This window comes from Penicillium citrinum (assembly GCF_028827155.1).
Source record: "Penicillium citrinum strain IBT 23319 chromosome Unknown utg000001l:1.0-4955037.0:1.0-4956770.0, whole genome shotgun sequence".
Classification (NCBI taxonomy): Eukaryota; Fungi; Ascomycota; class Eurotiomycetes; order Eurotiales; family Aspergillaceae; genus Penicillium; species Penicillium citrinum.
The window spans coordinates 3,069,665-3,082,301 of NW_026622686.1; the positions used below are offsets into that span (position 1 = coordinate 3,069,665).

Below are 12,637 nucleotides of genomic sequence, written 5' to 3' on the forward strand. Positions count from 1 at the left end.
GCAGAAAAGTGAGCAAGTTGATGAGAACAGAGTATGCGCGCGAAAAAGTGTATGCAAAGAGTAGTTTTTTGCGAGCAAGGCTTTTGGGAGAATGTGTTCGCCTGACAGACAGAAACTGAGCATGAAAAATTCTCATCTATGTGAATACAGGTGATAAAATGGTCGTTTCGAAAGCCAGTATGACTGCTTGGAAGATTGCGGTGTGTAGATGTGAGCGTTGAATCCAAGACATCACCAGCTCTCCAAATAGAATATAGTATGGCGGTATTTGTGTGGATGGGTACTTCAAGGCATGCCACTATGGCTACTCGAAGGACTATTCTCATCATCTTGATCGTCGATATTCAGCTTCCAGAATAATGATTTCATATCTCTCACGTTTTCGCGAAAATCGTCGCGAGGTTGGCTCATACGCTCTGCTGATAGGGCACGGATTTCGCGGATGATTTCATAGTATCCTTCGTCATTTGGGAGCCACCAATGTGCGAGTTCAGGGAGTTGCCAGATAGCGCCGAGTGCTTCGCGGAATTTCGGGGGGATAATGTAGCTATTCGATTAGGAAAAGATTTAGCATGAAGATGCGAAGATTTTCAGGCGTAATGGTTTGATTAGTTTTACTCACCCATTTTGTTCCATCATAGCCAGCTTATGCCGTGACCACATTTGGTGCTTGTGGTCTTTAGTGAGGAACATGCTGGCTAGACCGATACTATTTTTGAACCCAATGCAGTGCCCATAACCTTTGTTCGGCCAACGGTCGATAGTCTCGAGGAGTCGACATTGTTCAAATGCCAGGCTTTGCAATTCTGGGAGGAGAGGTTGTCTCAAAGCAAGCATTGTCTGATACTTGAACATCAATTCCGTGGAGAGAAGATCAATCCACGCATAATTTGCATCCCATAATGGTCCCGTATGGAGCACACCGGGAACGTATGGATCCACGATATCAAACTCAGTCAAAGGTTGTTTATTTGGATAAGATGAGACAGTGTGTTCGGAATTGTCGAATTTCCTGATGATATTCTTTGCACGCTCCATAGTTTGGCCCAGTTGTTGATTCTGAATAACGAACTGGTCCATGGGAATTAGACCACGAGATAGTCTCGCATACAAGGACGCCATCTCTAAACCGAACCGGCGATTTATTGAGGCGACTAAAGCAAGCTGCTTTGCAGGATCGTTGGGATAAAGAGCTGCTTGTTCTGCGTCGTATTGTTCCTTTCCAATGTACCATTCTCGAGGGAGAACTGCTTCGGTGCCGGCGACTATTCCTACAACGATGTCGAAGCGTGCGTACCATAAAAAGATGTTGGTGTGTAAGGGAACCGTATTTGATGACTCTGGCGTCAAAATTTCTCGAACGAGTGCATGAGATGCTTGGTGATGATCGATCAGATTCACCCAATCTCCGATGTATTCCTACAAATGATGATATGAGTTAGCAAAAATGGACCACGCATCAACCAAACCGCTACTGATTCACTGGAGAGAGAAATACCTCAAAGGTTGTCAAAACGAGAACAGTGCATAATGTTGCTTCCGTATGCTCTTCTCCAGAACCTAGTGATTTCCGTAAAAGGACCAGAGCTTTATTATAGTATTTCAGGAAAGTATAAAGCTTTCCTCCTGGGATGTGTAAGGTATGATGATAGGCGGCAAATCCCACAAGGGCATATAGCAATGGGTCATAGCCCATAGCAAGCTCAATGATGCTGCCATGAATGAAGTTATCACTCCCCGATCTCAAGAAAAAGTGCTCATGCGAGATGAACTCTTGATGATAATTCAGATAAAAGCGCAGATCATCCGATAAACGAGTTGAGTTTAGAAGGTCGAGGGTTGTATGGCTAATGCTAGCTGATCGTACACTCACTGATTCAAAGCGCGAAGATGACTCAGTAGAGGGTGAACTACCAGGATCCAAGTTGTTGAAATTTTCAGGCTCGGGCGTTTGCTTTGAGGGTTTATAGACTGATTGACCACTCTGGCTTCTGTTTAAATCGGGACGAGATTGGACACCACTGGCTGGTGGTGATGGCTGCCATCCCGGACCGGCACTGTCGGGTTCATCTTCATCGATGATAGGTTCCAAGGGGCTCACAGTTTCAGCATCTTGCTTTCCAGTAGAATCACTACCTTGCGATGGTGGGCGAGTACCACGCGATTTCCCCACGGCACGACCTCCAGTCTTAGAGACAGATCCTGTGGGAGACGGATAGACGCAGTCTCGACTACCTTTCCTACAACGCTCACAAACGGGACGGGATTCATCGCACTTGATTCGACGCGCACGACAAGTGAAGCAGCCACTTCGAGTGCGCTTATGCTTTTTCTGATCTGGGATGGGTTGAAGTAGAGTCGGCTGCTTTGGCGGGTATGGTGGAGCGGGTACGGCCATCGCCGGAGCGGCGGAGGGATCATGCCAAAACGCGACGCTGTCGGGATACTGCGTTGGTCCAAAGAGCGAATAGGCCGACATGCCTGAGTCCTGCTGCATTGAATCTAGAAAGCCGGCCAAAGCGGCTTGCGGCTGATGATATGACTGCGCCATAATGGATTCGGATGGTTCCCCGTCGACGTGGATCCCCCCTTCAACTCAGCATGTATTTCGAACAGGAAATTGCATCGTAGACAATTTTAGAAGACGCAAAATACGATCAAAGAGAAGAGTACAACCCGAAAGATCAAGAAGAATGAGGGAAACTCAAAAGACAAACTAAAGGAAGTTGGAAGAAAAGTGTCAAAAAGGTGTAGACTTGACAAGCGTAGGAGGTGGGGTGAGGTTGACCCAGACTATTGGAACCAAGAATAAAGAGGATTGGAATGTGCGGAGATTAAAAGAGTCATCTACGGAGTAAGGAAAACCTTTCTATCTTTTTTTCCTTTTGATATTTATGAATCTTCTTGGCTTTCCGGGTCCCGACTCCGGTCCACAATTCAATACGAACCATACGAACTAGCCCTTGAATCTCGTGCCTTTATTTCTTCCAGTTATTCACTTCTAAATACTACATATGTAGTTCTTCCATGAACTGATATTGGAACTTTCCCATGTTCTAAATCTTTATTAGTTACTAGTAGGATACTACTCAATGCAGCTTGGCCCTAACAGCTGATTTGTGTACGGATACTCGCAGAGCTCAATCAATTTTATCTAGGACTGCATAGCCAACTTGTCCTTTTGATAGCCAAAATGACCATCAGGGGAGAAAGGACTGATTAGGGGGGGAGGGGAGGGAGTTCGGAGATTCACAGCGTAGTATCACAGATCCGTAATGTCGCACTGCTTCGATGGCCCCTTTCTTCTCCACTCTAGTTGGGGATCATCCTCTGGGCTTATTTTTATCCTTAATCCTTAGTCAGAAGATCTCCACGAGCCTCGGGTCTCGGTGAACTTGAAAGGGGGCGGATGTTTTCTGGATGACGATCCTCGCAAGCCACAGGGCAGTGATATCACCGGGAAATTCAGTTTCTTAGGGCTTGCATTTGCAGATGGGGGTGGCTCGAGCCTTCAACGAACGAGAGGGAAGAGGGGAGAGAGGGGACGATCCTGACATGATTACAGCATAGTAGAGCGTCCGTCAATTACTCATTTTACTGGATCGCGCATTTCCGGTCATCCATGCATGCATTAACTCATTATCAGGACTCCCCCAGCTTCAATTTAGCCGCCTCAACCTCCTCCAACCCCTGGGTCATCGATGATGGCGACGGAGGTATCCCGATGAGTATTTAAAAATTTAAAATTATTATTATTATTATTATTATTTTCTGATCTCATGATCTCAATGATCGCACACTCCCTGATAGAATGTGGAACCAGCCTAGAAGAGTTCAATAGTGTGGACCTACAAGGTAGTTAATAAGGGCCGGCCACCTCGGTGATAGTTCAAGCTTCGGGTGGTTGGAGCCCGAGACGATAGGTCGGGTCTGATAGTTGAACGGCGGATTCCGCACCAGGTGACTGGTGCACTCGGCAAATCTGAAACCTCGAGGGGCGCCGGTGCATCGAGAATATGCCGAAAACGTTCTGTTCGTGACGGAGATTCATGAGTGGAGCCTGATTGTACACTAGGGGACTTGAATTGTGGAGTCATTGAGCTCATGAATCCATCAATGATTCATGATTGGGAAGGACGAGCCGGGGGAGGGTGTGGAGGAGAGTCCACGAGACGGAGAACGGAGTCCTTGATCTCGGTTTCCGATGGAGGAAATTTGCGCCGTAATCTCCCATATAATTTCCAGGGATACTCTGTCCATTACTGTAGGTAGACGGTAGGGATAGTGTATTAGCAATAGGTGGGTGGGGAGGCTCGATAAAGATATCTCAGCTGAAGGCTGCCGTATTTTGAACGCTTTCCCCCCTTTAATTTTAATTGAATAAATTTATCCGAGCTGCATTAATTGTACCTGATCGACCAAAGTTTGACAGGCATGCAGAGAGAGAGAGAGAGAGAGAAAATAAAATAGTAAAAATAGAGGAAATAAAACAAAGGGTGGGTCAAAGAAATCGAAAAAGCGCTAAAGACAGGTGCACTGGGAAATCAGCTCCATCGGTGACTCCAGCTCCAGCTCCAGCACGATCATGATTGCAAGGGCAAGGGCAAGGGCAAGGAATATACATAATGGCAGATCATTACGCCAGTGGCGGCTCTCTGTCCTATTCGCTCAAGGAAAAGAGGATGGCTGGCTCAACCAGCGTCAAAAAGTGCCAAGGAACAGTCCGGTGCAAGCCCTAATTGTCCTAGAAGATGCACGGTGCACCGACTTTCCGACATTTCTCGCCATGTGGGTGAAAGGTGAACCGGTCAAACGCTAAATGGTTGCGCTCCTTGACAGACAGTGGGCCAGTGGGTCACTCAATGTCTTTTGCTGGGTGCTGGGTTCCACTGCACCGCGTTACTCGTGCTGCTCTGCTAGTCTCTAGATGTCGATCGTGGTCTATGTACAGTCAAGTCTAGCAACTGCACTGGGCCAGAAGTAGTAACATCCCCGTCCAAGATCTCATGCCTTTCCCCATAATGGCCATAGCTGCTACCGGGACTTGGGGAAGGCAGGTTGATATCTCCACCTGTGCGTTACTATACCCTATGCCTAATTAGGTTGGTCTTGAGAGCAGTTCCAACTTATCCCTATTTAAAAATCTATCAAAATCTACATTATACGCAGTACGGAGTGTCGAGAGTATCAACGGCAGAGTGCGTGGTTTTAGAGCATCTGAGGCGCATAAATCCTTTGTCGCTATGTCATAGTATGTATAGAGCCAAACTGTTTGATCGACAAAGGACTATCACCAACTGGATAAATAGTAAACCTAAGAGTATACCTACGGGTAGTAGGCATTATGGAAAGCCTTTCCAAGGTTGCACCGATGACCTACCGTATTTAGTGCAGTGTATGTACATTGCTCAAAGTCAACCAACCCACTTGACGGTAGAGAAAAATGCCCAGAAAGACCCGCACAATACTCAACTTGCCACAGCCCGATTGATAAATCCATATTACCGGCTAGTCTGGGCACGATCGGCATTTTGTAGGGTAGCATATCGTATGATCAGTCACGGTAAAAATCAGTGTCTGATCGAAGGATCTAAAACTGAGACTCATGGGAAAGGATTTGGCCGTAGATGATCAAAAGATATCAGGGACGAGTCATACCATATACAAATCTCATAGTTAGTAGAGATACAAGAGTATACGTCCAAAAACCATTTTCGGGATACTCGGATATACTAGCCCGTCAATCTGGAACTTTTTTCACTTTTTTTTTAACAAAAAAAAGTACGTGGGATATAATTGTGTGCAAGCATGGAAGCCACCTGGCTTCCACTCTGGCAAAGGTCCCACTCAACCATGATCCCATGGGAAAAAGGACCCGGAGTTGAAGTGTTCAGGGAAGGCAGTCCATTCAGCTCCACATACCGAAATGATTCTTTTATCTTTTGGACCCATCGAAGGCTATTAGCGGCTTGGATGTTGGGTTTCCACTGTACGAAATCGACCACTCATTTTTGGAGGGGGTGTCAATTATGAGCCGTAATCGTATTCGTGCCTCGAGAGAGGTGTTTGCCCGGGCTTTGCTCGGAAACTGCATGAAAGGGTGTTAAGAAAGGCATGGATGCTTATACTCAATGTTAAAAAGCAGGCTCTCGGCACTGCGATTGATCTATTCTTCATGGTGACAACTTCAAAGACAAGGTGCTGCCAATTAGCAGCGGAATTTATTCTATGATGTCGAAACGACCACAACTTTAGTCAGGAAGGGCAAGGTTTATACTCGTCCGTTGAAGATAGGCAACTAGTGGAATCTTGAACATGGACTACTATTATTACCTATACTAGGTAGCTGGTAGTTAAGATGAACTACCAGTCTGAATGACTCATTCGAGTTCGAGAAGCCAGTCCCATTCCTCAAATTGCTCTTTGGATCTTTCAATGCTATAGAACATTTGCATGATGATGAGCAAGGTCAAGGGTAGTAATTGGTTGAAAGAAGTGGCCTTTTAATCACTCTGGTGGCAGATATCTGAATACTTCATAGCCTCCGAATCTCCACATATAGATGCACGAGAAGCACAGCGGCAATTATGTTTTGAGCATCAAAGCGGATTCTAGTCCATACCCACTTGAAGTTGCCTACATCAGTAGTAGGAAGATACAAATTGGGAACATGAGGTTGTATCTCTGAAAAGACTGAACTATAAACCTATACAAACAAAACCCCACAGTCCCATAACAAATATCACGCACCGGGAAGCACTCATTCCCCGACGCAAGGCTCAGAAAGTGTGCAGAGATCGGCCGATTCCAAGAGGGCCGTCGGATATGACTGCCTCGACTCAACACAATTGAGTTAACGCCGGCCGTTTTAGAGGAGACACAGTGGAATAGAAGGAGATTGGGGGCGTAATTGTGGCCCCCTTTGAAGTCCCCCTCTCTTTTCTACCTGGGACAATCACCAATAAGGGAGAGTCAAGCCCTTTACGGAAAACGGAGTCACGGAGTAGGCGCCCGCTGGGACTTGATTTTCACCACGCAAATCCACCCACATAGTGCTTTTGTCCTCCATTAGTCCTTAGTCCACCCCGTCCGTCCCTGGAAAAGGCAAACTAGGATGTATTTCCCAAGAGAAGCTAGCTGGGGGCGGCACTAGGATCTGTCACTTTCTTGGGAGATGCCGTGAGTGCCGGGACTGAACGGGGGTGGCGGCCACGATTGGAGATCGCAACGGCGGCATATTGCCCAGGGGGGAAGTAAATGGGTGCTGATCAATCGATCTTCGTTTGAAATGATGGTCCGGGTTGCATTTTACATTGTAGATATCCCACCCATTGAGCCCTTCTTTAGTCTATCCCTGCTAGTTGTTGACGCATGTCGCGTGGCTCCGAATGATTTGCCTCGGAGGGGCGCTCTAAATGCACCGGGCCATTGGAAAGATGCATCAGGCATGTGAATTGACGGGCCCTTGACCGGTGAGGTGGATGCAATTTCACATCCTTGCAATTTCCAGCGATCTCAAATGCGTTATTGTTGGTCTATTTTGACTAGACTTGTTGTACTTGTGGCGTCGGATTCATCTCGTAGTACTATGTATCCACGAGATGGGATTGGCCTGCTCTAGAATATTTTGTAGATGTACCCATACACAGATCTTCTAGATTCTATTCGTCTCGTATCCTTGAAAGTGGCCCAATTGCAATAACTCGAACTATGGAAACACTTTCTTGGCCCCATTTCATGTTCCTCGGCATCGCCCGGCGGCAGTCTTGTTCTTCCTTGTTGGCTCGAGCTTGGATTAACATTTACCACTGTTCATTGAATAGGGTTCGAACCTGGATTACTGTACAGATGACGCGAAGATGTGAGATGATTGATATAGCAATCAATTGTAAGATTTGAAGTTGATTCATTTCTCTCTTTTTGTACTCAATACAAGATCTCTGGTATGTATATCTTTCTTTTCTTATGTAGTCATAAAAATCGTCAACAACCGGATCTTTCAATGCCATTCCGGATGAACAAAAGATCCTGATAGTTGGCATATTCCGGCTCTCTATGGCTGGTGGCTGGTCTATCCACTGAATCATTGCTTCTGGGCTTGTAGCTCCTTAAGCACCATACCAACACCTTCAATGACAGTACCCCATTCTGTCTCATGAACCCGAGTCTCGAAAGCCTCTAGATCTTCGTCACGGCCCTTCTGGAAAGGGATTTCCTTAACCAAAATCGGCTTGCCCATATCGACTTCCGAAATCACATCGTGAATCATAACACCGGTCTTGTCAATGCGTCCCTCGATCCATGCAGCATGAGCCCGCTCAATTGCATTCTAGAGATGAGATGTTAGACCAATCATACTACTGTGAGCAAATATACTGTACGAATCCTCGATCGAGAAGTTCCAAAATAGCAAATACAAGGTACTCACCACTCCATTGAATTGTCCCGGCAACGCGGGGTGCAGGTTGATAATGCGAACATGCGCCTTTTCTAATGGCTCCAAGAACTGCGGTGATAGAATGTGCATAAATCCAAGACACACAACCAGTTCCGGCGAGTCTGCCAGAATCAATCGCGCGAGTTCGGCATCGTATTCCTCCCGAGCAGCTTGAACACCCTCCGGTGTCGCAGGGTGCTGCTTTTTATACTTGACAAGGTTATGGTATAGTGTAGGAATATTGGCTTTTCTGGCACGCTCAAGGCCAAAGGCGTCCTTGCGATTCGACAGTACACGGACGAGGGTAGTGTCCAGCTTGCCCTCTGCAACGTTGTCGATTACAGCTTGGAGGTTGGAGCCATTGCCGGAGATTAGGACTGTCGCGCGGATTGGTGAAGGCATATTGTAGAGTATATGAATGGGTGATCGGGGTAGAGGTTCTCTAGATGTACTCGCGGTTTGATATTTCGATTTCGTATGGATCTCCTCGTGGTTCGGCGTTTTTGTAGGATATTCGATGCTTGCCAGGAAATATTCCACGCTGACTACAGGAACTCAACGAAGGAAATATCCACCAGGTTACCGTGTCAATTGACCGAACTGTAGAGTACAATCGACACAACCGTGCAATCAAAGTGTAAGAGTTCACGCTGGAGCTTCGCCGCCGCGGGAATATTTTCGCTCACGTGACCGAGGGGAAGCGGGGCATCGAAGTATGAGAAATTGCTTATTTAACTTGAACAGGTGTATAGGCCTAGAAAGGGGAAAGAAATACAATAGAAGAGAAATTACATAGATGGGGAAGACCTGGAAAGAAAAACTGTGTGGTGAATTTTCGAATTTGATAGTTACACTGATTCCCCGAGGCATTATATTCACTTTTTTCCCACAACCTCTGGAATTGCTAGATAATGAATCGTGTCCGAACAAGTCCAAGCATCACCAAGAGACCAAGAAAATAAGAGGCAAATAAAATCCAAACACGGACCAACCGAGACTAGAAACAATGATCTGGTTGCCATTGAAAAGGTGACCACCATCTCTAGGCCAAAAGGATGTACAGAAGACAAACAGATAAAAAGCGCCTGGAATCAGCGCAACAAGACAGAATGCCGAGGGGATATCCATGATGAAAACTCGTAAAGACTCTAAACAGACGCTGAATGCTAAATTTCGATGAGAAGAGATGTGGACGTATTCGGTCCAAAGATGAAAGGTTGGGTTTGACGAGGATGGCCAGAAGCACGGCCAATTAGATAGCTGTGCCTGGGAATGTTGGTGGTGGCTCTGAGGTTGCTGGGCCGTCGGTGCTAGAAGTCTCATGTACACCTTGGCCTCGACAAAGAGGGCATGAGTTTCGACCAGTAGTTAGCCACTGGGTGATACGGTTAGCAATCTGGACTGCATGAAGGATGTTAGACTAGCAACAATTGAAAAACTCACCTGGTCAATGCAGTCTCTATGGAAGACATGCTTGCATTTGCCTAATTCTCTGACTTCTTCGGCCACTTCATAATCACTCAAACAGATTAGACAGCGCTCTCCGTCTTGGATCTGGATCACACCAGTTCCATCCACTGATTCGGCGAGCAAGGATCCACTGTACTCAACAAGACGGAAAAGCCCGCCAGCGGAATTGACATCGTCCTGGCTTGCTACAGGTGGCTTGGCTGGACCAAGAAGTGATGACAAGAGAATCATGTCCTCATATGTTGGGTTCTGATTTGAAATTAGCATGGGTTTCATAAAGGAGGGAACGACTTAGGCTTACATCGGTGAAAAGACTAGGCGTTGTCAGAGCTGGATGATTCTCCGATAGATTGGTTCCAACAACGTAGATGAGCCAGCTTCTGCCTCCGGTGGGCGGAGCTTGATCAGGTTCAACAACACCATTACGACGGACCGATCCCGAGCCAAGCGCTCGATGACGAGCAAATTCAGAGTCACTGCGGCGTCTTTGACGGGCAGCATTCAGAGGAGCAGCATCATTCGATGGCCCAGGGGGGGGGTTGCACAGACTGCCCTTCGTGTAAATCAGGGAGAAGGCTGGGTGATAGCGCAGAGGCGGATGATGGCCTTCGATTTGGAGTCGAGGTTCCAGAGGAGACAGCAGACAAGCCCTGCTCGGCGGGAGTGGAGGGCGGAGGATGCGGGCCCGGGGGGCTTTCGGACAGCGAGGTTGGAGGGTAGGACGGATACGACGGACGAGGTCCAGCATCAGACATTCTGCGTGAGGGATTGAGACCCGTTTGGCGTATAAAGTCTGGTGCTCTTGGCGGTGGTAGTCCAGCAAGGCCTCCCGGGCGTGGTGCTTGCATTCTTTGGGGGCCGTCCGCACTCAACCCTGGATCAGCAGGTCTGTCTTGAGGTCGTGGAATCCCCGGCGGAAGGAATGGTAAGCCGAGTAGAGCGTCCAGGCCGGCACCACCAGGGCCCGGCGGTCCAGATTCGTTACTTGCCCCATTGCCAGCCGGCACAGATCGAACACCAACTACAACCAATGTGACCATCCGTCCTTCACCCCCTTCTGTTGGTTCATCAACAGACATGCCGTCTGGCTGGGTCGTGCGGTTCTCCGGAATGTCCGAATTTTGCCCAGTGGGATTTGATCCAGTAGGAGGTTCTGAATTGGCGAAGCGGAAAACTCGCAAGAAATTGACTGGCGGGCTTGGTCGTTCATTCCCAGCATTGCTTGGGCCTTCTTCAGGTGGCGAAGAAGGTTGAGGTTGTCCAGTAGTGGCATGGTTTAAGCTCTGAATGAAATTCTCAAGTGACCCTTCTAGTCCGTCATTCCCTAGCGCCTGGATATTCGGCATGGCAGGACCATTGGTGCCCGAGAGTTGAGCCGCGATTGCGGCAGCTGCAATCTGTAAGACTCGAGAAAGAGGTGTCTGTTCTTGCGGCCGCAGCGCTCTTTGAGATCGTGCACGAAGAAGGCCAGGAAGTCGACGCATTCCCATGAGGCCAGGGCTTGTTTGATCAGAAGATTGTAGGCCCGTACCATGCGATGATGGCTCGACTCCACTAATTTCAGGAGATGGCTCTCCGGGTGATTCCCTCCAGTCCAAACGAGTATCCATTTCATGCGGTAACGGCTCATCGAGGTGATGGATTGGTGGCAGATGTGGGAAAAACTCATGAGGTGAGTCTATATCAGAATGTGGTTGGCCAAACATATGAGATATTGGTGTCGATATTGAATGACGCATGCGGTGGAGACGTGTACTCCGCCTCCAAGTGGCCCTATTGGGTCCAGGAACTCGCCGCTCGCTGTTGGAGGCAGCGAAGGGAGAATTTGCTGACAGGTCTGAGGCATTTGATGAATCTTCGCGCGAGGGAATAAAGTACGGCCCGCGCATAGACCTTCGGCGAGCCACGCCTCTTGATCCTAACGCACTAAATGGGCTGAATCGACCGGTGCTGTGGCCCGACTCAGATCTTGGGGATGTTCGCGATACTAATCCATGGCGGTGTGCGTGACCTTCTGCGGGTGTTTCTTCTTGGCTATTGAGAAGCCCTCGAATGACTGAGTTGGGCAGGAATCTAGATCCCAGTCTGGACATGGTGGATTGCCTTCTCGCTGCCATTCGAGCAAAAGCTGCGGAGCGATATGCACGCTCGTCAGCGTCTTGAGATTCGTTACTTTCCTCTTCAATACTCCGCATTTGCTGGAAGTTTGATCCTGGAGATAAAGGAGAGTGCTGCCAAGTCCCCGTGGGCTCATTCGTTTGGCCGGAGCCCATGTCCTGCCCATTAATCTGAGGCATATCCACGCCCGCGGAGAAGCCCGCCTCCCCATTCTGCTCCGCATGTTGTCGATCGTTCATATCCTCATTCCTCGCACCAGGGCCGCCCTGTGTCGGAGATAGTGCCAAATAATCTGGGTAGATGATTTCGGGAGGGTCTCGAGCCGTAGATGAAGTCTGTCCCATAGTAGCAGATCACTGATCAAAGCAAAGTATATGCAATGTCAAAGATTGCTCATCGCCAGAGATGATTTATAAGCAACTTCCGAAGACCGTCTCGTGTCCGTTACAAGTAGTATCCTTGGCTGCTGGGTGTTCAACTTATGGAGCAGAGGATGGAACAAAGGTATTTCGGCGTTTCTGGAGAGGACACTCGATGGGTTATATGATCCGGAGCTGTTCGGCAGGCAGCTTGAAGGCGGGTTACGGCTGAGGGTAATGCCGGGTAAATGAG

General features: G+C 48.0%; 3 protein-coding genes across 3 annotated transcripts; all 3 read right to left on the bottom strand.

The window, feature by feature from the left end:
• Window positions 1–285: 285 nt before the first annotated feature.
• N7469_001162 (Zn(II)2Cys6 transcription factor) lies at window positions 286–2,551 on the bottom strand (the record flags this gene model as incomplete). The annotated part of the gene is made up of 3 exons (XM_056640082.1): window positions 286–547; window positions 623–1,419; window positions 1,499–2,551. 3 exons carry the CDS (start codon window positions 2,549–2,551, stop codon window positions 286–288), a joined length of 2,112 nt encoding a protein of 703 aa, XP_056505839.1.
• Window positions 2,552–8,083: 5,532 nt separating this feature from the next.
• On the bottom strand, window positions 8,084–8,839 carry N7469_001163 (phosphoribosylglycinamide formyltransferase; the record flags this gene model as incomplete). Its single annotated transcript, XM_056640083.1, has 2 exons — window positions 8,084–8,329; window positions 8,429–8,839. 2 exons carry the CDS (start codon window positions 8,837–8,839, stop codon window positions 8,084–8,086), a joined length of 657 nt encoding a protein of 218 aa, XP_056505840.1.
• Window positions 8,840–9,689: 850 nt separating this feature from the next.
• Window positions 9,690–12,369, bottom strand: N7469_001164 (RING-H2 finger protein; the record flags this gene model as incomplete). Its single annotated transcript, XM_056640084.1, has 4 exons — window positions 9,690–9,812; window positions 9,881–10,156; window positions 10,209–10,392; window positions 10,457–12,369. 4 exons carry the CDS (start codon window positions 12,367–12,369, stop codon window positions 9,690–9,692), a joined length of 2,496 nt encoding a protein of 831 aa, XP_056505841.1.
• Between the last annotated feature and the right edge of the window lie 268 nt (window positions 12,370–12,637).